This window comes from Trachinotus anak, unplaced genomic scaffold (assembly GCF_046630095.1).
Source record: "Trachinotus anak isolate AG129_WGS33_773 ecotype Australia unplaced genomic scaffold, CSIRO_AGI_Tana_v1 ptg000026l, whole genome shotgun sequence".
Taxonomy (NCBI): domain Eukaryota; kingdom Metazoa; phylum Chordata; class Actinopteri; order Carangiformes; family Carangidae; genus Trachinotus; species Trachinotus anak.
In genome coordinates, this window is record NW_027273877.1 from 2697453 (window position 1) to 2724378 (window position 26926).

Here is a 26926-nt window from a genome sequence, read left to right on the forward strand (position 1 = left end):
TCCAAACACCTCTCCCTGAGGAGGGCAAATAAAAGCCTGCATCCCCGATTTGTGTGAACTGGCATCCTGAGGAGTCTATTACTTTGCTACAAGCTGGCAAGGTTCTGAAAGGGAGGGAAAGAGATGCTCCATGTCCAAAGATGATGCTATTATGTTTGAATGGACGGCGCCAGCTTGATCCCGGGGATCGTCGTGTTTCGCTTGTAGCCACTAAACCGTTTTGACAGCTGAGATGGAGGCTAGCAGCTCCACTGGGCGCGTGCTACTCGCCACTTCATTTGTGTGTAAATAGGCACTGACAGACAGAGGAGCTAGTTCCATTATCAGGAATAAGGTTGTACAGACTGAACACATCAGAGACATTTACAATCTTACAACCCCCCCCCCCCCCAATCCCACCTTCCCTTGTTTGCACTTTCTAAAAATAAAACTGCACATTTTTTTTCTTTTTTGGAGTGGGTGTCTGTTGCTAAGGGAGTGTGATTTCTCCTCTAAGTCGTCTTCTTCCAGGAACAAAAAAAAAAAAGGGCTTTGGAGTTGTTTTTTGACTGTTTGCGGTATTTGCATACTGACATCAAATTAAAAAGCGGCTCGAGACCGCATCTACAGTGAGAAGTGAAGATAATGTGTTGTGCCTCCTCCCTCCGCTGCACGCCTACGTTTTTTTTTTTTGTTTTTTTTTGTCAGTGATGCTTTAAAAAATAACTTCTTTCATACGCTGTCTGAGAGGTCTCTACTGTCTCCTTGATGGCTGCAGCCAGTGAATTGTGAATTAAATGAGAAGGGTTTTTTTTTTCCTTTATTCTTTCATTCAGAGCTAAATTAAATATCGAAGGCCTCGAGATGATGAAGGGAATAGCATGGCACTGCTGAAGAAAAAAACACACTCTTTTCACTGTTTGCAATATCTCAAACCTCTCGCACCCCCCACACCCACTCTCCTTCTCACTCGTTTTCACCACTACCCTTCTCTTTCTGCTTCATCCCCTATCGATTCCCTAAAATCACGCTTTTTCTCTCCTTTTTCCCCCCTTTTCCTCTCATTGTGGTCTCCTCCTCTCCCAAGGTGAGGACTAATTATCCACTAAAACCAACCAGTTGAAGGGGACTTTATTCAGCCAAACGCTGAGGACTGCACACCAAGGTGAGTGCGCGCGCGCGTGTGTGTGTGAGGTAGAGATAGTTCAAGAGAGCGGAAAAGAGGATAGAAACGGATAAGTGGGGTGGGGGGGTGGGGGGTGCTGAGTGGAAGGAGGAGGAGAGTGATGGAGGGGCAAGGTGAAGGAGAGAGGAGAGGGAGACAGAGCGGAGGAAGGTCTTGACTTCATTTTCTCTGTGGGGGGTGAATCCTTTTTGGAAGTGTGACATTTGGCGTAACAGGATCCTGTCAGCGGGCAAACCACGGGCAACACACACACACACACACACACACACACACACACAGAAAAAGGTTCATGCACACTAAATGTTAGGTTACGACCCACGGTGATGTGCTGGGATGTGCTCAGGTGTCAGCTGTGACACGACAAGACGCAGAGTGTGTGTGTGTGTGTGTGTGTGTGCAGGTTCATGCATGCACCCTGTGAGTGTGTGCATGTGCACACGTGTGCGCTCACAGAATATGGTTTGTTTGACAAAGTAAGACGGATGAAAGAGGCTGCAGGTGAGGTGAGAGGGGGGGTGTCAGGTATGACAAGCTTATCGTGCGCTCTTTCTCTCCATCCTTCTTCCCTGCCATCACTCCATCATGCCCCCCTCCACCGTCACCACTAACCCCTCCTTCCTTCTCCCCCCCTCCTCCCCCAGGTGGTGACATTAACATTGTTAGAGAGAAGGTCATGCAGTTGATCAGCGGGTCCTGTGTGTGTAGTGTAGAGTAGTGTGGGTGTATTGTATGTGCTGTATGTGGCTGCATGTGATTATGCTAGTTTGCATGCGTGTGTGTGTGTGTGCACATAATTTTGCCAGCGCACGTGTATGTGTGAGCCGCATAATTATGCTGCTCCGTGTGTAATTACGCAGCTCTTGTGTGTGTGTGTTCGTGTGAACACCTACGCACATGCATAAACACGTCTATTTCCCGCTCTCGTGGGCTTAAGTGAATGTGCGACTTGTATTTGTGTTTGTGTAGGCAAAGAATCAAGAGCCAAAAGCATCGTCGCACAATAGCAAAGATAAAGGAGCGCTAAGGGCCTGCCTCGACTGTCTGGACAAACGCCAGGTCCTGGCTCTGCTGCACAAAGCCAGGGTCCATTTCCTAAAAGGCTTTCGGGATGATTCCTTCACCCAAACCGGGATAAGCTGAGAGAATCCAGAGGCTGATCCAGCAGCACCACCTCCACCTTCAAGCCTGAGAAAATTGCTCCGGTGGCACAGGGTGGTGGGGTTGAATCTCGAATATCGTCAAGCATCTCCTGAGCAACACAGTCAGTCATCTCCAGCGCTTCTGAGTGACAGCGAGCCAGCAGCAGCAGCTAAATGGAATTCAGCCATCATTAATTCTAATATTTACAGCTGTACATGTTTTCCTACACATCAAGGTCAACCCCGACGTGTTGGGTGTATGAATCCTATTTTTGTCCATCACAAGTCACTTCCAGGTTATATCAGGCGATGTCTCATTGAGCAGTGAAACTGAACTAAATAGGGTCAAAGTTGAAACTGAGGTCTGACTGCAGTGCTGAGGCATAAAATCCAAACTGCAAGGTTATGGGATTATTGCCCTTTTCATAAGATTAAGATTAGTGTGACCCTGCTGGCTGCACTGCGTCATTTTTATTTATTGTCACCAAATGGTAGCAACTAATTTCATTATCAATTAATGTGCCAAAATGTTTTCTGATTAATCATTTGATCTTGTAGCCTAAAATAACAATAACTGTGACAACAAAAATTCCCAGAGGCCATGGTGACAACACACAGTGACAAACTGAAGCAACAAACAAATCCACATACTGCAGATGCTGGAACCTGCAAATGCTGATTATTTTCTCTAAATTAACTGAATTAATGAAAGTAGTTGAAGTTTGTTCTCAGCTGATTTACCTTGTTGATTTTCTGCATGTTGAAAATACGTCGATATATGAAGGGTTTAGGTGCACTTTGATAAAGACAATGCAAATAATAGCTCTGGAACAAGTAATGAGAGAATCTGATCTAGGTTTAAATACCTGGAAAGTGTGTATGAATAAATATTCATCCTATTTCTAGTAGATATACATAGAACAGTCACAGAAAAGTGTTGTAGTGGTGGGGTTAGAGGTCAGATCACTTGAATCTTGTCCTTCTTACCCCAGTAGAAACCCATACATATAAAAAAAAGCCAGTGAAAAGGGGAAAGTGACAATGCACTTTGAATCTGTTTTCTGTACAGACACAAAATCATGACACTGAATCACACGTACTGAACACACCTCAGGTTAGTGTGGCTTAAAATACAGCAGGTGTGACAAATGTTCGCTGATCACAAGACACGCTTCTCGCCAAAGTCAAACAGGCTGAGAGCTGCGAACCGCCCGCTTCTACTTGTCGTTCTCCGACTTTAAGTAAAAACAGAGTCTCTCTTTCTCTCTCTGCTCCTCTCCGTCTCACCCTCTCCTCCCCTCTTCCATGGGGCCCTTGGCCTGGCAGCTGATCCTCTCTCCCCACGTCACCTCCCTCCACATTTGGCCTGCGCCGAGCCGCCTGCCATCACCATCAAAGCGCAGGCTGCCTCCCAACTGTTAGCACCCCACTACGTTGCTAATAAAAAGCCTGGGTTATAAATATGAACAGAAGAGCATGCATAATGCCCTAAAGGAAGGCCCAAAACACCACTAAACAGATAAATGTAATGGGGTGGATACGGCTCATTAATTTTAGGATGATCGTGTTTAGTTTTTACAGATGCCGTGATAGAGACAAGGTGCTATGAATAATATTCAGCAGGGTTGAAAAGGGCAGGACTATAAGGGGGCCCTGAGCTGGAGGGGGTGATGCAGCACTATTGTTAAATGCACTGAGGTTGGGGGGGGTGGGCTGCTGTCACATCCTTTCAGATATGACCCATGATTCCCGGCAGCACCATCCCTGTTGGGTTGTGTGATTCTGGCTGAGTGGAAATCATCTTTTGTTAAGAACTGAGATTTTGGTTCTTGATCTAAATTGTTAGACGCAGCAATTTGGTAAAATAAAACAATTATTTTGTGTCACAGAAAATATTACGATGTCTTGGCAAACAACTGTATAACAGTGGTCATTTGATGGTCATCTGGAAGGGGATGCATTAGAAATGTGTTTTTTATTTTATTTTATTTGCTTTATTTCCAAGAGTTAAATAAGTATGATCTGACGTTTAGCTTAGCTTAGCATTAAGACAAGACATGGGGAAAGCTAACTAACTGTCGAAGCAAAGCTAACAAAATCAACCCACCACCAAAACTCATGTTATATATTGTTTGTATAAATCCAAACAAAAGCCAAAATGTTGTCATGTGTAGCTGTTTCCCTCTGTTTCCAGTTTCTATGCTAAGTTAAGCTAACAAGTTGCAAGGGAATCTCAATTTTTTTCTTTTTTGTTTGACAAGCAGAAATAAGTTGTGTGTTCACCGTCTGTCTCTCGACTCTCTGTCCTTCAACTGATGAAATATCACAGTGATGAAAGGAGTTTTGAATCATTTGAATTGTTTTTAAAGACCTTTTCATCTTAAAACATCAAAAAAAATTATTTATATTTATATTCTTTAATAATCAAGCCATATTTCTTCACCAGAATTGTACTGTTTTGCAAATGATTTGTCAGCCCACTTGCAGTACCTTGCCCACAGGTTTGGGAGCACTGCTCTATACATTTGTGATGTTGTCCTTGAATGCTTTTATAGAAACACAAAAACAGCATAAAACGTGCTTTTGATTGTCATCATTCCACAAATTGGAAAAAAAGAATCCTTTTCAGCGCCGACACGACATTTAGATTACAAGGCTGGGCCATTTCAATATCTCTCAGAGGTTTGATTACTCATTTTAAAAGTGAGCAACATTCATGTCATGGATGACTTCACACCGGCTCCTCTTTTGTTGTTCCACATTCAAGTGACAGTTTGCATATTGCATGTTGCATGCTCTTATTGAAATTGCACAATGCCATTGGTCACAGAAAAATAAGAGGGCCTTGCTTTTAATTCACAGGGTGCGAATGCAATACCGCTGCAACACCAGCTCTGATTAAAACCCTTCTGAGAAATTCATCACGGACAGTTTTACCCTACAGGTAAGGCTGCACCGCAATCACATCGGTTCTGCCATCAACAGGAAAATCTGGCCTGCAATGATCCAGGCAACCAAGAGGTCTTACTCTGTTCATTTTTATGGCACTCTTTTACTTTACTGACTTTATTTACACCCGTCTTTGTTGTTGCTGCTTGTAATTCTGCAACACACTTGGCACTTTTATCCAAAGAAAAGTTTGGGCAGGCATTTAATTCAGAGAGCAGTCGTTCACAAAGTGTGTACGTGCCGATATGTGTGTATGTGTGTCTATGCACATGTGTGTGTGTCTCGTCCTGCCATAGTGTGTTATAGGGCCTATGTCTCTCATTGATCTGCTGAGCCGGGCCGAGCCTTCACTTTGAGGTGACAGCTAAATGACCAGTGGCCCCAGGCAGTGGCCATCTCGCCAACAGCCGCTGTGTGTTTGTGTGCGTGTGAGTGTGTGTGTTTGCGTCGCAGTGCCTAATCGATACGAAATGATACCGTGCAGGAGCTCATCAGCGGTGGCCATCGCAGCTGACAGAGACGGTAATCTATAGCTTGGCTGAGCAATACTTGCACAGCAAGCCCCCCCCCCCCCGCCCCATCCACACACATACACACACACAAAACAAAATCTCCAAAAAGCACCCCCCTCCTCTCTCTAAGCTCCCCTTCAGGGCTTTTAGCTCCTTCCCGTTCACTCACTAAGAGCTCCGGCCCCCAGATTTCAGACTCCTTGGAGAGCAGCATGGCGTCATCGGCGGATCCCAGCTGAGCGGGGAACCTGCCTACGGGGCCGGGAGGAGGGGAAGGGTGGGGAGCGGGTGGGGAGATAATGCTTCATTTTCCTCGACACTGATCTGAATAGCAGAGCGCCCTCGCGTCACCCTGTTATTCTCAGTGGAGAGGGCGGCAGGGGGTGCGGTGTTTGGCCAGGAGGGATCTTAGAGCTCCCGGTGCCCCAGCAGAGAGCAGAGGTGGAAGGAGTAGAGACACAAAGAGAAAAAAGCTAGAGGGGAGAGACTGAGCTAATTTATCAGCCTTCACAGAGAGAAGAAAGAAAGACAGGTGAAAGATGAAGAAGCAGGCCCGTGTACAAGCTATGCAAAGAATTACATTTCATGGCAGGAGAGGAAAGTTTGAAGGGAGTGAAAAGATGAAGGATGAAGATGCATGAGCAAAAATAAATAAATAAATAAAATAGCTTAAGTGGAAAAGAAAGAGAGGGAAAGATATGAAGCTTGAAAAGCGGCAGACAGGAGACAGGAGACCTCCTCCTCCTCTTCCTCCTCATTGACTAACAGCTCCATCTCTGCAGGCAGCCGAGCCTCACCTAGCTTCAGATAACATGCCACGGAAACAGCTTAATTACACACGCGGCCTTATCAGACGACATTAGCCTCACAGTAATAATCAGAGCTGCCGTCAAAGCCTGGCAACGCAGCACCTTGAGGCAGTTTTATACAGTGTGGGCTTCAGGCTGATAACAGACACTGCCAGTTGTTAAATCACAATTTGCTGACGGAGTTTGAGGGAATAATGCACATTTGGTTGTAAACCTGACACCTGCTTCACACACAGTCACTTTTTGTTTGGATGGTTGCACTAATGGACTTGAAAGAGCATTCAAGCAGCATTTTCTTTTTTTTTGGGAGGGGGGGGGATTAGATTTACACATTTTTATTTCAGTATTCAGTATTTAGCATTTCACTCTTGGACACATGATTTGAGTGTTTTCTTTTACACAACAGCACAAGGTTCAGTGCTGGTTTTCAGGGGAGGCGTCTCCCCCACCACCAAACCCTCTGTTGCTGGAGGTTTACATGACACGTGTATGTGTGTGATGGGGGATCTTCAAAGCACCTTTCATCTAGCAGGAAAGCCACAATGATGGAGCACTCAGAGCGCAGAAACCTGGTGACCTCTGCTTAATGGAGTGGAAAGACATTTCCCATTGCTTTCTCAAAAGCAGACACAACAGAAATCGCACATCCTCCTCATCCCGACACCACACCCCACAACCACCCCCCCCCCCACCCCCCCCACCCCCCCCCCCCACCACCACCCCTCTGTCTGACAACAGAACTCGTTTGCAAAATGATATATTTAAGGAAATGCTACATCTAAAACAAAGGTACCTGTCCATTTGTGTTGGATGAGAAGCCCACAACGATTTAGAGATACATTTCCATGACAACTAGCTAACTCCAACCACTGAGGAAGACTGTGTAATGTGATCAAAAGCTCCAGATTCACTTGCTGAATAAATAAACTGAATATTTCTTGCTTTTTTTAAAATGTTGTTTGGACAAAGATCTGAAGCCATTTAAAGATGTCTTATTTTGTTTTAAAAACTGCACATTATTTTTTTTTTTTCTGAATTAATCCGAATAGAAATGGCTAATAATGACATCACCTACATTTTTGAGTGATAGCAATCTTCTCGTCACATGACAGGAGGTAATTATGTTTCATATCCTCCCAAAATGTAAACAGTTGACATATCTGTGTTCTCCGCACACACACACACACACACGCTCACACACACTGCTGCCACATGTGGGTAATCCGTTGCTCTGCGCAGACAGCGCTGCACATGTATCCTCTAAATGCTGAAAGAAGCTTGACAAGTAAACAGCCTGAACTCATGAAGATCTGCTGACCTTGAGAGTGATACAGACATTATTAAGAGGTCTTAGTGCTCGGGATACAACAAGTGAACGGCGTATAAAGACCTCTGCTGCTCCATCTAAATAGCTTGTGACAAAGTGTGGAAAATGTCTTTGTTCTGGTATTAAGTCGGGGGGTAGGAGAGGTGAGGGTGAAATCGGATAGAGGAGAGGAGAGGAGAGGAGAGGAGAAGATGCACCTTGAGACTGAGGAGGGTGAATGATGGAAAGGAGGATGAGACTGAAGAGAAGAGGAGAATTGCAGGGCATGGAGGATGGGTGGAGAAGGAGGGATGCTGGAGGGATGGGGGAGGAGGAGGAGGGTGGGGGGTTATAATCCCGACGACTGGAGCAGTGTTGCACTCGCTGGGGAGGGGAACTCTGTCTCTCTTTAACTGGATTTGGGTGAGCTGCTGTTTATCGGCGTATGAGTCGCCAAGCGCTCCCTCTCAGCTGTCAAAACCATCCTAATCTAATCAGGAGACATTTCAGCCATTTGCTTTCAACACGGCAGAGTGCAGAGTGCATATTGGACGTGTGTGTGTGTGTGTGTGAGCCAGAACATGTACATGTGTGTGGGTGCATTGATAGAGGGGGAGGAGGGGGGGTGCGGCGACAACAGTGGTTTTACAGGGGGCTAGCAGCTTGCAGCAGGATTTGGGGGAGTCTGTGCTCCGGATGTGGGGACCCCATTGTGTGCGGCAGGCTGGCTAATCTTCATTACCGCACACAATGACGGGGCAAGAGAATGGGGCCTTGGCTGGAAAAGGCAACAGAGAAACAAAAGAGTGGCGAGCAGCGAAAAGAGAAAGAGAGAGAGGGAGAGAGAGAGGGGAGGAGGGCCGAAAATAACAGAGAGGGAGAGGAGAGAGGGGAGAGATAAAGGGAACAGTGAAGCGGAAAAACTGCTTCCTTCTCATACAGTGCCAGTCAGAGAGGGACGCTCGGCACCCCAATCACGTCCACAAACCGTGAAGTGCAACTGTGGCACCGTGCCTGCACTGATAAGAGCCAAAATGGTTCGTTCTTACATGCCTCTCGATGGCCGAGGAAGAAGCCACCTCTGCTTTTTGCCTGTCATCTTGTCCGTGTTCACCCCGCTTCACCCGTGCAGGTGCTGTGCAACACTTATTGTCTGTTTCAGGCTTCCTCACTCATTACAACACCGAACCTCAGAAGCAAACGGTGGGGGAAGTGTGTGCTAGTCGCGAGCGGGCGGCAAGAAAACAAGCACGAGCAGCGAAAAAGCAGGTCAGTGGAACAGCCTCGCAAGGCCAAGGTGGATTAGCTCAGGGTCGCAGACGCGTTGGAGTGTGCGCGTGTGTGTGTTTGTGGGGAATCTGTGCAGTTATGCAAGAGGGTGTGCATCCTGGTGACTTTATGTGCGATTTGAGGCCGTGCAAACAGGAGGCGTGGCGCTGTCGTTCTGTCTATTATTCCGGCAGCGCTTTCAAAACCAAACCTGAGCGACAAAGATTAGCCCAAGCTGCTTAAAATATTGAAAGACGTCTTGCGTGCCACCGTTACTGCTGTGGGCTCTCCTCCAAGAGATAGGGCAGAAAGAGAGAGTGCATGGGAGTTTAGGTTGTAATGCAGACGGGCGGATGCAGCCGAACCCGTTCACCCTGCAGTGCAGAGTGGCTGGCACAAGCGGAGTGTGAGGACTTTTCACCCCAATTTACCCCTCACAATGTATGGCTGCTCAACGGAGAGAGGAACAGGGTGGTTAGATGCACTGAGAGAGGTGTTAGGAACTCATTGACTTTGGCCTTTAGCTCTGTGCGAGCTGGTGTGTGTGTGTGTGCGCTGTGACGGCTGTCCTACAAGTAAAGCATTCAGGCCTAAGACGCGGCTGATTACAGGGCAAAGGCTGAAGCCCAGAATAAGAGCTGCATTAAGATTTGGGGTTAAAGTTTAAAGGCTGGCAAATTAACGTGTTTTTAAATTAATGGGAGGTCGTGACAGTTGCAGTGAAACATGTGCAACATAGGGACTAGTGCATGTGTTTGTGTGCATAAACACACACATACAGTACACACACCACCTGCTCCACTGAATATTCAAGGGAAAAGTGCCACTTTTCTTCCTGGTGCACACACGAGTATAAACACACATATAAACCCAATAAACTCTGTCTGTGAAGCCCTCTCTCTTTCAATTTCTTGCTCAAACACGCTCACGCACACACATACACACACACACCAATGAAAATTATTGATGTCCTCTCTTATAAAACAGTGGCTGCTCCCTGAAGTATTCCTGGCAACATCACAGGCTGAAAATAGCTGCCGACCCAAATAACTTTCCCCGCCGGAACAGAGAAGGAGCCAGACCACAGCCACCGGCGACTGGCTTTACTAATTGGCATCATTTTACAATGAAATAATATCTGGGGCAATTGACTGAATAACACATAGCAGTAAACTGGAGAGCGGGAGGATGTGCTGTCTAGCCACACAAATGCTGGCATAGACGAGTGATTTGAGGAAGGGAGGGCTTGGAGGGGGGTAGAGGACGAGGACGGGGATGCCTTCGCTCTTGTTAGCATAAGTTATCAAATCCTCCTCCCTGAAAAAAAAGCAAGGGGGAATTGGGTAGTGAAACATTTATGTGACACCATCAGTTTAGTTAAAAGATGGGAAAAACATCAGCAGCGGGGGCTCTTGAATGATTTTAAGTCACAAACCAGTATTTGTATCACACATCCCCATTTGCTTTTATTTGCTTAGTGCTGATTCATTTCTTGCACATGTGGAGATAAGAGAAAAATCTATGAATAGATGTAGATTCTGTTCCCGAAAAGAGTTATAGTAAATTAATTCACAGTATAATTACAAAGAACTCATTTCTTGTTCATTTTTTGACTCGACGGGCAGATTTTATCTCACTTTCCAGGAAAAATGTGAACAATTTTTGCACCTAGAGTTGCTTGAAACCGCTGCTTGCTTTTGCCCAAGGCTTTGCACGTACATCCACCCACGAGACACCACCAAAACTCCTAGTTTATACCAAAATACCAAAATCACCACCGCTGTAAAAACACATCCCGCGAGCTGGTCCCATACGCTCACGTGCAAACGCATCCGGGGAAACAAGAGAGGGCGTAAGGCATAAACACAGATGTCTTTTGGCAGCCCAAATCTTAATTAGCACCAGGAGATTCATCTAATCAAAGGGTTGCCAGCCCATCATTAAGGCTAAAACACACACTGCTCTCCTCACATACCAGAACAGAACAATGGGAAACAGAGGTGTGCTGTCACGCTGATGAATGGGTCTCCCCACAGGTCTCATTAAATCACAAGAGGGCACTTCCCAGGCTGTTGGAAGAGTTAAGCAGGGTGCAGAATCTCCTCTGTCCCCTCTTTCCATCTAAGTTGACACTCGCAGCCTTTTTAAAAAAAAAATTAAGGGTGCATGTCAAAATAATATTTTTCATATTGAAAATTTGTGCTTTAAGGCTTTGACATGCAGGCTAATCCCAATTCAAGATGAATCTGCCTGGTTTTGAGGATACAAGTTGTGTCTTATTCAGACAACTCAACCCTGCAGGGGCTTGGAACGACTGAAACTACACGACGTACCCAGTTGGCTGGAGACACCAGTGTCTTTAGGGTAATTTGGGGCCCAGTTTAATCTTCCAGTGAATTTAGCATCAGCTGCTGACAATGGAAAACATTCTTCATCTGTTCCTGACCACCAATCTGAGTCCTAACCTCTGGTTTCAAGCAGCAAAATCAGATGTAATACACTGGAACTCAGCTTTGTGAAACAGAAGGAGCAACAAAGAAGTAGACTGAAACTTGATTTCATTGTAAATTTAAATTTTTGTTTCAAAAGAAATAGAAATTTGTTATATTTTGTGAAATATGACCCAGTCTATTCATCCAATTTAGTCTATCCAAGCAGTAAAGTGGAGATCTCCAAGGGCACCAGAAATATAAGGTATTGATTTGTGATAATTTGATTAATTGAGAATTTGCATAATTAAAATGGGTCCTCCTTAAAGAGCTTATATTGTGCCCCTATAAGAAAATTAAAAGCAGGGAAAAGAAGACAAAACAATGATGAGTGATGATGCCAGAAGATACGAAAGGAAAGAAGAAACAGAAATACAAAGAAATGGAGAGGGGGAAGAGGGAGAGGAGAGAAGACAGATGGACTTGATGCAGAGAGAGAGAGAGAGAGAGAGAGAGAGATACTGATGGAAGAGAAAGGCCCTGACTCACTGGCCAACCAGCCGGACAGCTCTGGAGCAGTGAGCCATAGCAGGTGGAAAAACACCACTGGCTTTGCATGTCGGACGACCGCAGCTGAGAGTCGGGGCCCGGCATGCAAAGTGCACACACACGTGACTGCATATGCTCCGACAAAGACACACAAACTTCCCGGCGCTTACATAACACAGCTAAAAGTCGAGCACACACCCCTTCGTCTTACTGTTACTGTGCAAACTTGATGCACTCTCCTAAAAAGTCAACAAGGCCCGATCTGCGGCGACTCAGCTGTGATCTTCACCAGCCACTGCTTTATAAACTATCCAGCCGGTTTCAGAGCGCGCCGCGTCCTTGCTGCTGTCACCACCAAGAGCTTAGGGCCGTGATTGATGGCTGGCTTCAGATGACAACAACAAGCAGCGGTGTTTACTCAGGGCAAATTGCCCTTGTCTCTCTCTCCCCCTTCCACCTTGTCCTCCCCCTTTCTCCCGCTCAGTCTTCGGAGAGAGATGGTCCACATGGCTGGATCCGTGGTTCTGGATGGCTAGGAGCCCCTCGGGGTGGGATTAGCCTCCCAGACTGACAGCTAAACAAACAAATAGGCCAAAGCTGGTCTTCCTGCTTGCCAAGGCTGCCTAGCAACAGGTAGGCAGGAGGATGGGATGTAACGCTTATGTCACAGCCAACAGTGGCTATAAAATGCCTGGACATAGTGTGAATATGTGGCCATTATCAAAGCCGGTGGATTTCCAAATATGTGAGCAGGCTGGGAGAGTAAACAAACTGGATCCAGCAAAATAATCAAGACAACCAGCAGTACTTTCTTTACTAAGTGATCAGTGGTGATTAGTTAATGAAACGATACACACACAAGGTAAAATTAAACTCAGATGAGGTTCAGCCAGTTACTATGAGCAACGTGCCAACAGCTACAGGACAATGCTGTGGTGAATCACCTCTAACAGCAGCCAACACTCTTTGCCAAAGCCAGCTGCTGTATTAGCACTTTGGATTCAGTTTATTGGGGAAATCTGAGCTCATTAGATTATTAAACATCTACACGTGCATGACCGATGACAGGCGGCCGTTTAAAGGAACTGTGTCATTTTGGGAAGTACTATTTCTCCGCTGGTTACCTGGCAGTGTCACAATGACGAGAAGATTCCAGGAAATCACTGCCCCGACAAGAACATAGTCCCACATGTATAAAATAATAAATTGTTGATTTTACCCTTCGTTTTTTGCACAAATGAAAACAAGGTAAAACATGTTAATTCCTGAGCTTTAGAGCTGTAGATTTTGGTACCTTTGGACACAGCCAAGCTAGCTGGCTCCCTCCTTTCAAGTCTTTGTGCTAAGCTAAGCTAACCATCACTTGGCTGCAGCTTTATATTTAACAAACAGATATTTCTGGCTGTACACTTGATCCACTGAAGCAGGCCTAACAGGAACATCTGATATTAGAGCAGCTCCCCTCGAATGCAGGCCTCACTGTCGTCTTGCACTTTTGTGCTGGAAAACTTTATTGAAATAACTGTCTTGAACGAGATGTAAATACTTTTGATGCAACAGTTTCTTCAGCAAATTTTTCTCCATGCCTTTTATTCATGTTGTGCTCTGTAGAAAAGGGCTTGTGTTCAGCATTGTGCCAAATTTTGATTGCATAACTCTCCCGAGTTCAACTTTCTGCAGAGAGACTGACTTTAAATAGGGGTTAGAGCAGGGCAAATCAAACAAGGCAGCTGTGACTTCGTCAAAACTGTCTTCTCTGAATTTGTCAAAGATAGAGCGAGCAAGAAAAAGTCATGAGATAAAGAGAGAGAGAGAGAGAGTCAGTAGTGATTCCAAAGCATAAAATGAGTCCCTGAGACTTCTCCTCTTTTCTCTTTTCTCCCTGCGGTTGCCAAGCCGGATGGCAGAAGCGAAGCATGTCGGATCACTGTAAGGTGCTGTAATGGCTTCCCGATTTCGCCTCAAATGATGTGAAAGTCATTGCCAAGCCATGTGTGCTGGTGTGAGGCAAAAAAAATGACTGTCTTCCTCTTCTCACTGTTAATCAAACCTGGGGTGGCAGAGCGTTTCACAGACGGAAGCCATACATAAAGATGTGCTTGTTCACCACGCTCCCTCGCCCACCCCCCCCGTCCTCGCCACTGCCTTTCTCTCCTCCACCACCTCCCCTGCCTCTCCCTGACGGGCCAGTCACCAAAGCATCAGACAAATGAATACTTCCTCCACCGTCCTGTCTTTCATCAGCGCTTCCCACCTTTTCATCAACGCCCATAAAGCAGTAGCAGGCACCTATCACTGGCAATCGCCTCTCGGCTGCCTGAGTGATGAGACAGAGGTGGCAGAGTTCACTAAGCGCTCTTATGGCAGAATGGATGTTACTGGGTCAGGGGGTCGCTCGCACATCTCGTTACACAACAAACACAGACACACAAACCTGTGCACCTGCATGCGGCCATGTGTGCGTACGCAGGAAATACATCCCGGTCTCAAGAGAATATCCTGAAATGATCAAATTCTGGGGCTGCAAGGAACAGCAAACACTCAGACCTGTGCATGTGAGGGTGCATGCTGCAGAGACAAATGAATTCAGAGAAAATAAAAGGTAAAATAAGAACTCAAATGCGTGCAAAAGTGAAATACGGAGCTCCTAGACAGCAGCGTCTTGTTAAGATAACTGCTGCTGCTCAGGAGCCAAATGGAGTTTTAGCAGTTACAGCTCATTTATCTGTTTATACTAATTAGATGAACTCATAGCTCTTTTATTACAGTCTTTGAGATGTGCATCTCTTCCCAGAATCAATGCATTGATTAATAACCTTGTGTCAGAAAACACTTAAAAGCAGCAGAGATGCTGCATTGTGCACCGGTGCACAAAGGCTTCCTTTCATGCCTCGGTGCGTCACGGGCCAAGTCATGTCAAATAGATTCTACGTGGCATCCATCTTCAAGATCTTCTGACCGCTGTCGGGTTAGAGGTGAGCTAAACAAGGCTGCGGGAAATCACTTTCATATTCGACATGACTGAGTGTCATGAGGTGGCGGCGGCTCGTTGGAGCACTTTGAGGATATCTGTAAATTAACTGCGGCTAGAGGAGAGTGCTGGTGTGTTGTTTTAATACGAGGAAACTATCAGGAATGGCTGTGCTGTCCCATCTGGGGTGATGCTGCAACGCTACTCTCCTACCTTCCATCATATTTCGAGAGGCTTTTTGCAAATGGGACCAGGCATCAGTTAAACTGAAAGGGAATTAACTAAATTTTTCTTTGGTGCATGTCCAAACTTGATTTCAGGAATCCCACGTCTCATACTTACAGTTGATGTGACATTTTAATAAAGCCACAGGCGAGGAACGGAGACACTACCAGGAGCTCTTTGGAGACAAATAAGATTAAGTCCCAGTTTGTCCTTCCTCCTCCTGCATGCAGAATAGTGAGCTGTGCCTGTTACAGGATTGATTTAATTTTAATTTGCATAAAATTATATCAAATAGCAGCCGGGAAAAGGTCACGGAGGAGATACGAGGTGTGTTTTAAGAGCAGTTTGCTTCCTTTTGCTATCTAAACTCATTTGTTCCCATTGCTGCTGCTCCACAAACCAAAGCAGAGCGACTTGGGGAAGATTGTTACCTGGCAGCCACTGTGTTTCAACACAACTGAGCAGCGTACAGCGTGGGGAAAACGCACAACTCCCGCGCTTACACAACAGCCCTGCAGAGATCAAAAATCCATACTGTGCTAATTCTATAAGAGGAAAAAAAAAAAGAGGGGGAGAAAGAGAGAGAGGAGGAACGAAGGATGGAGGAAGACGCAGACAGGAAGGAGGGGGCCAGTTGGCTGCGCTCCCCAGCATGCCTGCTGTGTGTGAGAAAGCAGCTGTGGCCTACTGAGGATTACATAACATACTGAGAGACGTACGCACCGGCGTGCATGTACACAGACACACACGGCTGCGTATGGATGCATATGGATATTCACAGGTTTGCTGCAGATTCTCTGCTCGATCTTTTATCACTTCTTCTTCTTCTTTTGTTTTTATCTTCACCACGGCCTCTCTGGAGGCTGACAGAGATGTCACCATGGTGATGTATCTCTCTGGCCCTGTCCTCAACTTTAACAGCCCAGTGCTGAGTGACTTTTCTAATGGAGGCCTCAGCCAAGATACAAAATAAATCCATCTATCTGCTTCCTCCTGCTCCTCAGGACACTGTCTATGTGCCTGTGCTCGTCGCTCCTGGGGGGTGGGTTCGAGCCCACCGGACTGTGAAATGCGAAACCCTGCAGCGGGGAGAATGTGCATGCTCGGCAACTTCCCCCACTTCTACGCTCGCCCCTACACCCCCAGATGGAGCTGCCACTGCTGCCACCGCTGTTACTGCTGCTCCTGCTTGGGAAGTGTGTGTGTTACTGAGTCGCAAGCAAGAAGTGGATGTAAGTGGCTGCATCTGAGCAGGCATATGGAGGTCGCGCCGGAGTGTCCGGCTGCTCCTTCCACATTTAGAAACACTGAAGCCGTGTACAATCTGTCCACATCCACATATAGAAGCCCATAATGCACCGTGCAGCAACATACAGACATTTCGCTTGGGTAGGCATCAGGCACTCAGTATATATATGTGTGTATATGTGAGTGTGTGTGTGTTGAGTCCCTAAGGCATAATATATGTGTTGGAGGGTATGGAGTGTGTCCTGAGGTCAATGACAGGCAGCCATTTGTGGTGTCCTGTTACGTCCTATCCATCAGGGTCAAGTGCTGTGGATGAGGGCACGTCATCAGCGGAACATGAAGACGGCTGAAAACAATCTATGGCATCAGGCTGAAATTCAATCCAGATGCTTTGTTTTTTTTTCAGCATCTAAATACTCTGAAGAATCTGATAAATGTTTGACAGCGCCGCCAAATGAGGTTTTATCAGAGTGAATGCCAGTTTACAAAGGCGCATAACAAGCACTAGAAATTGCAGCCAAGATAACAAGCAATTTCTGTTGGTATAAACATGCAAAATAACACGTGTACTCTTTGCTTTGAAGGAAAGTGGGTTCTGCGAATAATGAGCAAGTTCTGATCAGCTTTGCTTGTTCCAAATCCAGCTCAGCGCTGCTGTTTGTTCCAACTCTGAACAACCAACTGTACTGGGATTTGGAAGCGAGACAGCACAGTTCAGTTTGGCACCATTAGGTTCAATAATGGAACAAATAGCAGCCTCAAATGTACCATCTGCAGACCTCCAAAACACTTTCCTCCTTTTCCACTCCCCATCCTCCAATAACCGCCTGAATCATCCCTCACAGACACTAACAGGGGACACAGTCTTCATTCTTGTCATCGCATCTCAGGGAGCCATTTAGGGGCCGGCTACAACAGCCTCCTATCTCACCATCACGGCCCATAAAAGCATCAAATTCTAAATTGTGCCTGGAACACAGAGGGGATTGCTCAAACTACGCGTCCTCGGCTGGAGACAGCGCTTTTAAGACGAGTCACTACTCATAATTCCTGTATTCAGGAGGCCTCCGTGGCATCTTCATGTCACTACAATGAACACACAGACCGCTTTGCCAAGAACATGTCTGTGCTGCGGGGGTTTCAAAGTGTGGGGCAACTCATAATCCTTGTGCTCAGAAGGACACAATGCAATCTTCTTACCCCGAATAAGGGTTGTTTCCAAAAAAACGTCTTTGATATTTACTCCAGTGACTTGTAATGGGACGCAAGGCTTCAAATGCTTTGAGTCAAAGCCAGAAAATTGGTGGAAAAAGTGTTTTTAAACCCTATTAATTATTTATTTTCTCCCTTTCTGGAGATTTCCTTAATTGTTGTCCCATTTTGAAATAGAATTATGATTTTTTCTTTTTTTAAATCTATGCATTCACAATGACATGGCACCTTTTCAGTCGCAAAAGTGGCTAAAGGTGCAAGAACTGTGTCAGCTTCCATCTCCAGTGATGTAGATGTATTGATGCAATCAGGCAAGAAATGTGTGGCATCTCTGTTTTTGCATTTACCCGCAGACTGAAGCCAGGTGCATCTCAAAAATCTGATATTTAACATGTAGCAGTGGCATTTTTCTCAGGGACACACAGCGTGCAGCTGCTAAATGAGAGCAGGTGTCTGCTCAGTTGACAGAAATTCAACTAAAGCCTCGACATGGAAGAGACAGTGACTGTTAAACTTGATGATGCTTTTCTTTCCATCCAAAATGGACGTTGTCTCAGTGAGGATAAGCTGCAGACAGTGATTCCAGTCAAAGAAAACTGACATTTCCAGAGCTTTCCCAGCCTTTTGCCTGCACATGCAGCTCTCTCTCTCTCTCTCTCTCTCTCTCTCTCTCTTTCTATTCCATTTGCATTGGGTATTGATTTTGATATGCAGGCTGTGGGTGAGAAACAGAAGAGAGACATGCACTGCATATGGTACAAGTGGGCCCGTGTAATTTAAAATCCACTGACAGGCAGGGAGTTGGGAGACTTGTTATGAAAAGATGCGTCGGTGGCTTAACAGTAGGATGCCAATTAGGCTGCTTGGCCACAACGAATGGATCCGTGGTCACGCACCGGTTTCTCTCTCTCTCTCTCTCTCTCTCCATCTCTCCCTCCCCCTCTCCCTCCCTCCTCCTCCCCCCATGTAGCAGAGAAGTGGGGGAAAACTGGAGCTCCTATTGTGTGAACAATACCGGCATCAAATTTCCATGCAATGATTTTTTTTTTTTTTTTGCCCGGTCAGTCAAGTGCAGCCTGGAAAGCATCATCATCACCACCAGCAGCAGCAGCAGCAGCAATGCAGGTGGGCTGACGGCTGCATGGCCCTTATTTGGGCTTAAGTAAGGGAAGTAGGAAGGTTTTTTTTTCAGTGAAAGGTGCATTCAAGGTGCAACTACACAGATAAAATGTAATAATAGGGTGTGAAATATTGCGTAAGAAGCATTTTTACACCCGAAAATGTTCAAAAAGACAATATTTCTACAAGTGGCAGCAACATTTGTAACAGTTAAAATGTGTGGGAAAATTCACAGCAAACATAAGCATAAAAATACACTTCCCACTGTGGACTGACATCAGTAGGAAAGAGACATGTGAGACTGTGCGGTATAAGAGCAGTAACGGCTGTGTAAAGTGCCGGTGCCCCCCCCCCCCCCCCCCCCTCCACCTCCAGTGCATCCATCACCATGTGGCCGCGGATCCCTCAGCTTTCCCCTCAATATTCATCCACTGAAGTTGGATGAAGGAAACGTGTGGGGGTGGAAAGGAGCATGCAGATGACAGTTCTCCTTCTCCTCCACTGCCTTCGCACATTTTCTTTTTTTCACCACTGCATTTAAAAGATGGTACAAAGCCAGACATGTTAGGATATCTATTATGAATAAGAAAGGGGACTTCTCTCTATGCGGGGGGGGGGGGTTTACAACTCTGTAATCTGAGGGATGTAGATGTATTATTCACGACCAATTCAGTCCCTATTATGGGATTCGGTTCTTCATCTTCCCAAATCGCATTTGACAGCTTTATTACGCGCCGGCGTGCGTTCTCATCTTATCCACTTTGCCATCTCTCGGAAAAAAAAAAAACGTCAGATACATGAGTGATAGAAAATCATTCCACCTCCTCATCTCTCCCTGAACTCCTCACGTCCGCTGCTGTTAGTGGGGTGAGAAAAGTTGACGCCTGCACCAAATCAACCACAAACCGGCGAGAGGAGGAATGTGCGGGGTGAAGCCGCCGCGGCTGAAGGATGCACAGCGGCTGGGATTGAAAGTTGAGACGTGAGCCTACCTGCTGCCAGTTTTCCTCCAGCGACGGCATGGCTGAGAAGTAGCCGGTGTCGTGAACGAGCTGAAGTTCCTGAAAGATACTGTGGTTCGCCAAGACATCCATGCTGACGCTCGGGGATGGAAAACAAGGATGATCCACAAGAAATATGCCTCCTTTCTTGGCTGTGTCAGACCTCTACATCCACTTCTTTCATATTAGTCCAGAAGAGGAGATTAATTGCTCGGTGTAGCGGCTGGAAATGTGGCGGTTAGGCTCCCTGTACCTGCGCGCATTATCGGAGTCGGTGCGTAAAAGAGACTGGAGGTGATGGAGGCTCCATGCGTATCCGTGTTGCCAAAATAGAGACTGATAGGGAGCCGGAGGAGGGGAGGGGCTTGGTAAACGAAGGGGCGTTGTTTGGTTTGTCAATCAACTCCCCTGCTCGTCCATTTAAGGCAAATGGGCGGCGGAGGAGTCATTAGTGCGGAGGTGGAGCATGGAGAGGCGGGGTTAGACGGATTGAGCGGGCCGGATTGGCTCCGGCGCCACGTCACTCATGCCAAATATGGGCTGGATAGGTGAGCTATTTATGGATGGGTATATTAGATTTGGAAAAAGGTCTGAAAGGCTAGTCTGAGAGCAGAAGCCGTGGTGTAAACATCATGTGCTCACAAACAGGAGCTGGAAACAGTAGTAATGGGTTGTTATATTGTTCCACCATGTAAATATTTAATTATGATGAATGCAGGATGAGGCATTAGGTTATAGGAAAAATATCCTCCTGTATAGAGACTCACAGCATGCTTTAATAATGACTTTACACCAAATCTATCATACTTAATCATATAATAACACTATAATGCTGTTGCAGTGTCCCTATATGGAAACTAGTGAGTGCATGTTTTCCATAATAGAGATTTATTTTGAATGTCCTCATAAGTTCTTCACTGAGGTTAAAAGTTGTATTTTTTCATATTAACACGTGACAGGCAAGAGGCTTATTATACTGACCCACATTGATAAAAATCTGCTTCAGCACTTCCTTTATGCAGCTCATGTGCTGTTAGTAAAGAGGGGTGAAAACAAGTCCAGCGTGTGTGTGTGTGTGTGTGTGTGTGTTTGTGTGTTGAATGATAAATAAGTAGCCAAGTCTTCCTCGAAACGTCTTGTTTGGTGGTGTGAGTAATGCTGCTTATTCGCTCGCCCCATGTAAAGCTATTGAAATTGTACGCTTCCACGCAGGCTCACTGTCTCACACACACACACACTTTCTCTCTCCCTCTCTCCCTCTCTCCCTCACACACACACACACTGTGTTGTAGAGGTCTGTAATCTCATTACAGTGCTAGTGGAGGCTGGCCGAGGGCCCCGGCTACGCGATTTACACATGGCATTTTGGGAGGGAGAGCTCAGCTCAGACAGACGATGAAGCTCCCGCTGACATTTATCCATTGGACACAACTCACTCTGTCTCTCTTTTCTTTCCCTGCTTCTTTTCCCCCAGCCTGTCTCTCTCTCTGCCTGTTGTCTTCTCCCTCCGCCCCTCCTCCCCCTTACCCTTAACATCTGCCCCTTTTACTTCTCATCTTTGATATCCTTCCTCTGTTTCTGCCACCCTCCATCCGTCCCTCACCTCCTCTCTGCAATCCTGTACCAAAGGTTTCACTATCTGTGTTTTCAGCAGGAATGACATGACAGAAAGACAGAGACACAAATGCAAACATCAACGGTTGCCATGTGCTTTGCAGGTCAAAAAAACAACAATCCAGCCCGCCTGTGTCCTCTTTAGCCAGCCATTGCGTGGCTGACTGAAGTGTAAAATATTTAAGAGATAAATCCTGTTATTTTTATGCATTGTTCATGCCATCCCTTGGATTATAGAAGAGGCAACAGAAAGGGGGAAAAGGCTTTTATTCCCTGCTAATTGTAACCATTTAAACCAAGTTGTCTAACAGTAATGATTCTGTCCAAAAGTGTCCCATGTGACAAAATCATTTCACTCATGCAGAGCTTTTCAAACAAGCATGGCAACATCTCAAATTATCCTGTAGCTTTGTGTTTGGACTGATGCTCAACATGGAACGAAAGCAAAGGACAGAACAGCAAAAGCAACACATACATTTCACTCATGTTATGATTTGTTCAGTCATCATCATATGTTGGCGTCAGAAAACAACAGTGTTGCATTTATATTTTTTCTCAGTGCATATTTTTTTTTATTTTTTATTTTACTGAAGTGAAGTGAGACTTCAGTGGCACTGTCAGTTAGCAACCTGCCAAGTCTTCACATTTATCAGTGGCAGAGTATGTAGAGTGTATATACATCTTTTTTTTCTATTTTCACCATAGTCCATAAACAGAAAATGACATTATTCAGTAAGAAACAGTTTGGATTTCTACTTTTAAAGTGAAAATTACCTAATATTGAGTATTGAAATTCTTATATTTCTAAACATATAAAGCTGCTTCTGTAGCATCTTAGCAATGTAACGCCACACTAAATATTATTAAGGTCACTACGAACATTATTATGGACTTTAAGAGACTTTATATGGTGCTGTAGAAGTGTTATGGGTACTTTTTTCCCCATTTTGTGCCATAATCTTCCCATTTAAACTACTCTTCCCTTTTATTTTATCACCCACATTCGTTTCAGGCAAGTCCCTGAAGTTGGCGAAGCTGCATCGACAGAGAGGCAGACGAAGAAGTGTTTTCACCCTGAGATATTTTGGTTTGCAGTGTACCACCATCACCACCTCACTGCCATCACCGGGAATTAGCAAAACTGAAAGCCTCATCTTCGTGCCTGTTCTCTGACGCCCCCCCCCCCCCCCCCCCTCCACAAACCTCCTCCTCCTCTTCCTCCTCGGCCTGAAGCCCCATGCATATCATAGATAAAAAATAAGTGCTCACCATTATCCATGGGCACACAGCGTTATATTGTGGATGCTGACATTGCTCTTACCTGGCAGTTGGTGCTTTTACTGTATTAATAATGGAGCAGGCATCATCCATCATGGGGATATGAGGCTGCTAATCATGTCAGCTCCCTGCATATTCACTCCTTTCATCAAAAGAGGAGGAGAGGTAGTGGGAGAGAGGCAGAGGGAGACAGAGGGGAAAGGAGGAAAAGCAGGAGAGTGACGGTGAGAAGAGGTGATAAACAAAGAGAAGGGAAATAAGGGAGGAAAAGAGAGGAAGAGGGAGATGGAAGGGGACAATATCAATGTGCCGAACACATGACAGATGCCCTTGGCCTTTTGCTGAATGGCTTCCCAGTTGGCAGGAGTTAACCAGTGTATTTAAACAGGACAAGACGAATGGGACCTCTGCTCCCCCTGCTCACTGAACCAGCCCATTTCTATTCCAACTCACAGCCTTCCCCCATGTGGGAATGCTAATATGGTTAGCTGACATTGCCAGGGTTAAAACTTCATCATCGTATTCACTTCACTGTAGCGCTCCTATTCTTCAAACCTTTTTCCAAGTGACTTCTGCCGAGTGTGTTGGGTTGACATGGCACAAAAACATGGATTATTAACCCTGTTTGCAAAGCAGTTTCACTCGGTTTGAGAGCAAGACTCTCGTTCGACTCTTATTTTCTTAAACAGGTCTATTTGATTGAAAATGGCACCTCGTGTTTGCAGCAGCTCACCTCTGTACCCACCCGTCCCCTGCAACCGCAGGACCTTGAGTGTCAGTGCTCAGCTTTGCCTCATTCTGCCTCATTTGGTGTAATATGACATCCACATGCCCTGATGTGTTTGAGCATAACATTTACACAGTTATGGTGCATTTTCTTCCAGTTCAGACTGCCTCAGTGGAACATTGTGATAACCTTTACATTTAGAGAAAATAAAACCAGGCAAAATTCGCCTCCAACATCTGTCCTCCAATGTGCCTTTCGCACAGCCATCAGCACAGTGGAGGAAATTTGCTCGTGATTGATGGGCCTGGTTAAATAAAGATAAGATTTTAAAAACGTGGCCATATGTCTACCGTATGCACTGTCTCTTTTGGCTCGGAGCCTGGATGCAGAGCATCTTCAAATATCCTGACGTCTTCTTCCATAAGGGAAGAACCAGGGGAGCGGGGAGAAGGTGGAGGTGGGCGAGGAGCAGGGGGAGCGGAGGGGTGGATTTCAGAGCGACAGGCCGACTGAGAAAAGCGATAATGAGCGCTCGGGGCTGTCTGGGGTGCAAACTCCTTCCCGCGTGAGATAGCTGCAAGGGAAGGGAAGGGAACAGGGAAGGGGGAGGGGAGGGGTTGAAGGGAGTAAAGGGTGTATAGGCAGAAAGTGCCCTCTCAGCTGGGTGATGTTTGATGCGGCGATGCTGCTTCCTACGCCAGGAAAAAGAGAGCGGAAACACAGCCAGTGAGGAGGCCATGAGGGGCAGCTGTTAAGTGCCAATTAGGCGACGACGAGTGGGAGACGGAAATACCCATTTGCACACACACACTCCTGCAAGCAGGCAGGGAGGAGTCCTCAAAAAGTGAGACAAAATGGCCTAATCCTTGTCAGTTTTCCCAGAGTCGCTCTTCTTTTCACCCTCTATCTCCTTCCCACTGTTAGGTAATGTCACATCAGTGTCGGCTAAAAATGTGGGTTATGATTTACTGTTCCATTTAGGTCTGGTCTCTTCTGAAGACCACTTTGTAAGTGTTTTGTAAGAGCTTGTCACACTATGCCAAAGGAGAATGGCCCGTGTCAGGCATCCAATTAGAGAGCGGATTCACTCACGTATTTAGTCTGTGACATAGAAAATGATAAGGTAAGTGAGGGAAGTGTGGCTTTTTTTTTTCTAGTCATAGATAAGCTATTCAAAGGGAAGCATCAAGTTCAGGGTCTTTGTCAGTGAGTCAGTGTGTATATATTTGGGAGTGTGTATGTTTTATACATGTTTATGTGCATGTGTTGCTTGCTCAGGGAGTAAAATGAGAGAAAGTGAAGATTATACAGCTGCAAAATCTTTTATCGTCAAGGCCAAAATGAGAAATGAATACATTGTATTTAGGAAAATAAAGCAGGAACTGAAGAAAAGTGAAGTCATAGTAGTAAACTACTACATGGTAATAAAGCTGCTAACAACACAGCTGCATCATGGGAGCAGGTTTGTGAGGATGTGTGTTTCCAGAAGGTGACTTGGCATCAAACAGGAGCCGTGAGGTCAGGAATAACACACCTTTTCTATAGGAAGCCATGGCAACTGTAGCTATAGTGAAGCAATGGACCGTGTTCTCAGCAAAAGGAGAATTTACATGATTTGAATCCATCACCTACGGGTCCACACGCTGACTCTCTTTCTGCCAGAGAAACATGTAATCAAAATGCTTTTTTCACCCTTTCATACTTTGTTCACATGAAATTGTGCAGCAGTCCAAATTACCTCGATAGATTCACACAATGTAGAAGCGTCATGCGTCATCAGGGTCACTGACGGTGAATGAGCCTTTTCATGTCCGAGCTCCCAGTCAATCTTGTCTCTATGCATGCCGCACATCTGAGGCCGCGGTAATTTTCCCCCGGCTGCCGCCTCAGATCTGCCCGCGCCATACTGTGTTTTGTATATTCATGTGTGTACCTTCCTATCTTAATCCTAGCTATTACTCGCATGGCTGGCCATGTCAGGGGGAGATTTGCTCACTCACAGTGAATGGGCCAATATTGACAGCACGCCCACTGCATCAGCGCTCAGTGTAAGGGCTTAACGTGCACTAGAGTCGCAGGTTTGAAGCTGAATTCAATGAGGAGGGTGGTGTGTTGGAAAACAATCCTCACAGGGAATCTATGCAAATGCTAAATGTTGCTCTTAGACTGTCAGAGGTGATCATTTGACTGGGGATGCTGTTGACTTAAGTGGTGTCCATGTGTCACTGCTTTCAGTGGTAATGCACTGTTAATTATTTCTTGCAAGTGTAGGCAAACAAGCAGGGTAGTAAAGCTATAAGCCAAAATGCTTAATGGTCTTTTGGTCTTATCCCAAGACGTTTCTGTGAATGTGAACACAAATATTTGAGCCTATTGATGCATGATGCCCCAGCACTGGCTCCAGTATGCCTGTCCAAGTCCAAATCCCAAAACTGGTCCAAAGTTTGCCTGAGTGCTGCAAACTACCCAAAATCCCACCCCCAAAAAAATGCTAATTCTGCAGCCATATATAAACAAGAACTGGCTGATATTTGGTTCTTCAGCGCCAGAACTAAGTGCGCCCACATTCAGGCACAGTTAGCCTGACCTGTTCAAATAAAATCTAATTTTGAAAACGTGCATTTTACTCAACCAAAATATCACAGATAAAGTGAGTCCAAGTGATAAAAAGCCTTAAAAAAGGTCAAAGTTCTCCTGTATTTTCTGCATCAACCAAATATCAGGTATTAAGTCTCACAATATGCATCATTTTAATTTCAGTAGTGGTTAACCTGTGCTCAGACCAGTCTTTATTAGTGTTATCCACAGGAGATATTTCCTTGAAGTGGACTCTCTGAGGGTTGATACCACTTGCCACAGAGCTGCAGCTTAGCAGTTGCACCCTGCACTTTACGAATCCCACTTCAGATGAGATGTAGTTCATACTGACCAGTGCTGACAGATGTTAGGGGTTAACCAGGATTAGGTCACTTCATCTTAGGCCAGGTCAAGTGTTTTTTTGGAATAAATTTGGGACATTTATCTCATGGATTACTGGGACAGATGGTAGGGTCAACTGTTCTTCACACGGAAGATCTGGCTCCCCATAATCCACCTTGCTGAAGTGTCCTTGAGCAAGGCAAACCCCTCCCAGTCGCTGCTCTAACCTCTGCGACCCAGCCGAGATGAACTCATCTCCAGTAAATGGATTTCTGTCTTGATGTGATTCAGTTCTGTTTGAGTTTAGCCCAGATCATCTGAGTTCATTTTAACTCAGTTTACTTTTCCTTTTCTCCGCAGTTCGGCTCAATTTAATAAAGTGGGAGAAAACTCTTGCTGTCGTTTATCAAACACGGCAGCAGCGTCTGGAGCAGCAGCTGGCCCAAACCCCAACTGATCTCTCCCATTTAGAGGTCAAAAGTTGA

The 26926-nt window shown here is 45.7% G+C and overlaps 1 protein-coding gene across 1 annotated transcript in view; it reads right to left on the minus strand.

Moving 5' to 3' along the window:
- Positions 1 to 20244, minus strand: part of LOC139609793 (Krueppel-like factor 7) — a 35050-nt gene extending 14806 nt beyond the window's left edge. The window contains exon 1 of the mRNA XM_071464765.1: positions 19895 to 20244. Within this exon, the coding sequence (XP_071320866.1) occupies positions 19895 to 19996 (102 nt within the window). The 5' untranslated portion in view covers positions 19997 to 20244. The remainder of the gene's footprint in view (positions 1 to 19894) is intronic.
- Positions 20245 to 26926: the final 6682 nt, after the last annotated feature.